This window comes from Hemitrygon akajei, unplaced genomic scaffold, assembly GCF_048418815.1.
Source record: "Hemitrygon akajei unplaced genomic scaffold, sHemAka1.3 Scf000168, whole genome shotgun sequence".
Taxonomy (NCBI): Eukaryota; Metazoa; Chordata; class Chondrichthyes; order Myliobatiformes; family Dasyatidae; genus Hemitrygon; species Hemitrygon akajei.
The window spans coordinates 516,546-521,562 of record NW_027332054.1 but is presented as its reverse complement, the minus strand read 5'-3'; the positions used below and the strand labels follow the sequence as shown (position 1 = coordinate 521,562).

Here is a 5,017-nt window from a genome sequence, read left to right as displayed (position 1 = left end):
ATAGAAAAAAAATAAATGGGAGAAACTTGAAAAAATTAGAGGTGCATAAGTGCTTTTGAGTCCTTGAGCAAGAGGCGCTAAAGGTTTGCTTGCAGATTGAGTTGATTAAGGATGACAACTGCAATGTTAGCAATATAAGAGCAAGGATGCGATACTATAGCTTTATAACGCATTGGGCAGATCACTGTTGGTGTATTATGAGCAGATTCCGACCTGTACTTCCGACTTATTATCTGCACAAAAGATGTGATCATATTGGAGTGGGTCCGGAGAAGTTTCAAAGAATGATTCCAGGAAGACCAAGAGAGGACGACTTGGATGAAGAAGTACGTGGGAAGGGATTCACTCAGTCATCCAACCTACAGAAATGTATCAATATCCACTGCTGCTGATTTCCACACACAAAAAAATCAAAAGGGATTTCCCCAATCAAATCGATAATTAATCGATCAATAGCCCCCAAGTTTGTTCAAATCCCAGACGCAGGCCCCAAATTTGTTATGAACCATAATGCTTTAGAAACAAGCCAGCAGCAATAGTCTACACCTGGAGTCTGGTTTTGATGTTAAATCTATCTTTATTAGAATCTACTTGTAATATTGCAACTTAAACAAGATAAACAGAAGTTAACAGTGTTAAGTTTATAAATGTGAGTAAATATAACTCCCAAACTATTGAGCTCAGGGGAAACAAGGCTGAGAGTCTTGAGTTGGTAAAGTATGAAAGTTCAGTTCAACTACAGAATAGGCAATGAGAGAGAGAGATTTGTAATCCAGGGTAAATGGCGACAGAACGCAAACATGTAGAATTCCACAGGTTCCACGGTGGTAAAACGAGAGAACAGTCACTGTAGATTTTATCCGTCATCGTTTCAAATCCACATACAAATTATCACCGAAAGTGACTTGTCACAAGGTGTATCGTCTTCAAGTGAATTACCCCAGGCAAGTGCTAACACATAAGTGGTCTCCACAGGATGCCCCAAATCCGATCCACTCCTATGGATCAAACAAGGTGACAATCACATATTCGATGTACTGTGAACGATAATTAACCCACCCTTGTGGGCATAGGAAAGTTCCAAACAGTGACCCTTGGCCACTAGTTCCCTGGTTTCGATCCTTCCATTTTTCCTCCTTTGTCTCCGTCTGACTCTGAGTGTCTGTGTCCTCGGTTAAAACTAAACAAGCTGCGAGCGATGTAAACAAGCTCTGTCTCTCTCTCTTAAAATGACTGTCCACAGCAAAGGAAACCCAGGGATTCATAACAACGGCCAGTCCCCACTGTGAACTGACTGGTGTGCCAGTAGTTGTGATGACTGAGTGAATCCTTTCCCATAGACCGAGCAGGTGAATGGCTTTTCCCCAGTGTGAACTCGCTGATGATTCTGTAGGTGGGATGACTGAGTGAATCCCTTCCCACAGACTGAGCAGGAGAATGGCTTCTCCCCAGTATGAACTCGCTGATGACTCAGTAATGTGGATGACTCAGAGAATCCCTTCCCACAGACTGAGCAGGTGAATGGCTTCTCCCCAGTGTGAACTCGCTTATGACTCTGTAGGGTGGATGACCGAGTGAATCCCTTCCCACAGACTAAGCAGGTGAACGGCTTCTCTCCAGTGTGAACTCGCTGGTGACTCAGTAGGGTGGATGACTGAGTGAATCCCTTCCCACAGTCTGAGCAGATAAATGGCTTCTCCCCAGTGTGAACTCGCTGATGATTCTGTAGGTGGGATGACCGAGTGAATCCCTTCCCACAGACTGAGCAGGTGAACGGCTTCTCCCCAGTGTGAACTCTCTGATGATTCTGTAGGTTGGATGACTGAGTGAATCCCTTCAACCCACAGTCTGAGCAGGTGAACGGCTTCTCCCCAGTGTGAACTCGCTGATGACTCTGTAGGCTGGATAACTGAGTGAATCCCTTCCCACATTCTGAGCAGGTGAATGGCTTCTCCCCAGTGTGAACTCGCTGATGACTCTGTAGGATGGATGATCGAGTGAATCCCTTCCCACAGACTGAGCAGGTGAACGGCTTCTCCCCAGTGTGAACTCGCTGATGACTCTGTAGGCTGGATAACTGAGTGAATCCCTTCCCACAGACTGAGCAGGTGAACGGCTTCTCCCCAGTGTGAACTCGCTGATGACTTTGTAGGATGGATGACTGAGTGAATCCCTTCCCACAGACTGAGCAGTTGAACGGCCTCTCCCCAGTGTGAACTCGCTGATGTCTCTGTAGGGTGGATGAGTGAGCGAACCTCTTCCCACAGACTGAGCAAGTGAATGGCCTCTCCCCAGTGTGAACTCGCTGATGACTCAGTAGGGTGGATGACTGAGTGAATCTCTTCCCACATTCTGAGCAGGTGAACGGCCACTCCCCAGTGTGAACTCGCTGATGATTCTGTAGTTGGGATGACTGAGTGAATCCCTTCCCACAGACTGAGCAGGTGAACGGCCTCTCCTTAGTGTGAACTCGCTTATGACTCTGTAGGTGGGATGACTGAGTGAATCCCTTCCCACAGACGGAGCAGGTGAATGGCCACTCCCCATTATGAACTGACTGGTGTGCCAGTAGTTGGGATGACTGAGTGAATCCTATCCCACATTCTGAGCAGATGAACGGCTTCTCCCCAGTGTGAACTCGCTGATGATTCTGTAGGTTGGATGACTGAGAGAATCCCTTCCCACAGACTTTGCAGGTGAATGGCTTCTCCCCAGTGTGAACTCGCTGATGACTCTGTAGGTGGGATGACTGAGTGAATCCCTTCCCACAGTCTGAGCAGGTGAACGGCTTCTCCCCAGTGTGAACTCGCTGATGTCTCTGTAGGTTGGATGATGCAGTGAATCCCTTCCCGCAGACTGTGCAGGTGAATGGCTGCCCCCTGGTGTGAACACGCTGGTGTGCCATGAGGTCAGATGACCGAGAGAATCCCTTCCCCGAAATTCAGCAGATGACCAGCCTCTGCCCAGTGTGATCTGACCGGTTTGTCCACAGGTGGGATGCCCGACAGAATCCTTTCTCACACACAGAACAGGTGAATGGCCTTGCCCAGTGTGAACTTGCTGATGTACCTTCAATTGAAATGACCGAGTGAATCCATTCCCACTGTCTGAGCAGGAAGGATGGTCGATTGAATCCCTTGCTCCACTTCTTAAATATCTAGACAGAGACAACAAAACTGTTGTGCCGTGTTTGAGATTCCTGGAGACAAATTCCTTCCCATTTTTAACCTGTAAAAGATTTACAAAATCCATCAATGGGTGTAGGACAACATTTCAGATGAGATTTCTTGAGTTGCCAAGGTTTGATTTGGTATCACACTGTTACACTGAGGTTAAACCCAAGTTGGACAGAGAAATCATCTCCTGACTGGGCAGAGTGCTGGTATCTGGAATGACCATCAATCACCATATGTGTTTCAAGTTCCAACTCCTTAAAGTGCAGGGTTACAAGCTGCAGCTGGATGCATTTCTTGTAAGTGAGGGCATCAGGGACACTACAGGTCTCCCCATCTTCCCTCCAATACCCCCGCTAATTTGTAATAACCAGTGTGTACATAAGTCTTGCACTGCATTTTTTTTACCCAGCGACAAGATGTGCACAGTGAATTTTATATAGGGAGGTATTCATTTTCACAGCTGGCAAATCACTGTCAATAGGAACTTTGATCTCCTCTGGGTTCGATCCAGTTCATCTGCACTCTCACACAACCTATGTAGCAGGCCTGTAATGGGTAATGAAGGATTTTCTCACCAAAGTTTTTGTATATTGTCCATATGTGGTTAGCTTGCTAAGTTGCACTAAAAAAAGTCAGATTTCCAAATATCACTCCACTTCTTCCCACTTGCAAATTCTCCAGCAACTTTTGCAACACCAGAATACACACAAGTATCACCAGTTTCTATATTCTACATAAATATGTACCCTGAACCCTCCCCCCCAATGACTGACAGTGGTGAACTCAGTTTCTATATTCCCCTGAAGCCTCCCCCAATTCTCCAGCAATGTTTGCATCGCCACAATACACACATCAGACAACGACTGACAGTGGTGAACTCAGTGATGGTAATGCCAATGAATACGAAGGGAAGGGCAGTAGTCTTTCTGTCTCACTGGAGTCTGGCACATTTGAGATATGAAAGCTACTTGCTGCCCAAGGCAAAGGTGCTTGATATCATTATGTACCCAGAGAGAATGGGTCAAAACATGTTCTCGCGGGTAGAAAAGTCCAGAACGAGAGGAGTGAGCTCAAGCAACACACACAAAATGCTGGAGGAATTCAGCAGGCCAGGCAGCATCAATGGAAAAGAGTACTAATGCTGAATTCCGCCGGCATTTTGTGCGTGTTGCTTGGATTTCCAGCATCTGCAGATTTTCTCTTGTTAGTGATTGGAGATAGAACAAAGGTGATTTTCTCAACTGCTGATGTAAAAGATTTTGTTCCCTTTCTCCGAGTTCCTAATTCTTGCATTTAGATAGCTGGAGCTCAGCTCTGTCTGAGAGATCCATCGGTTCCCATTCACTCATCAGCCGGAAGCTCCCTGGGGCCCGTGTACGGATCGTGGGGCTGAGAGAGAGGGACGAGAGCAGGACTGTGCCGGGATTGTTGGCCATGGTTTCCGGATTTCACAGGAATCGTTCTGAAGTCGGTGTTTAAGATAAAAACACAGAGAATCGTTCTTACCTGCACCCGACATTTTCAAGGCCTTCAGTGTACTGCGCGCATGCGTGATACTCGGGGACGTCCTCAGACTGACGCCTGCGCATTTCATCGGCGCTTCAGCGCTGGCGAAATTCTTAACGCATGGCCTTATGGGTAATCATGGTGCCATTAAACATTTCTGCAAGCACCTGTTCAATGTCCATACCTCATTTTTTTCGTGTGTATAGAAAAATCTGCAGCTGTTTTAACGCAGAAAGCGGCTCCTATAAGCAATATACTCAATATAGATAGATAGATAGATAGATAGATAGATAGATACTTTATTCATCCCCATGGGGAAATTCAACATTTTTTCC

The 5,017-nt window shown here is 46.3% G+C and overlaps 1 protein-coding gene across 1 annotated transcript; it reads right to left on the bottom strand.

Annotated features, from left to right (window-relative positions):
* Positions 1–669: 669 nt before the first annotated feature.
* Positions 670–2,905, bottom strand: LOC140724165 (uncharacterized). Its single transcript, XM_073038650.1, has one exon. The coding sequence runs from the start codon at positions 2,903–2,905 to the stop codon at positions 1,262–1,264; it is 1,644 nt and encodes a 547-aa protein (XP_072894751.1). The 3' UTR covers positions 670–1,261.
* Between the last annotated feature and the right edge of the window lie 2,112 nt (positions 2,906–5,017).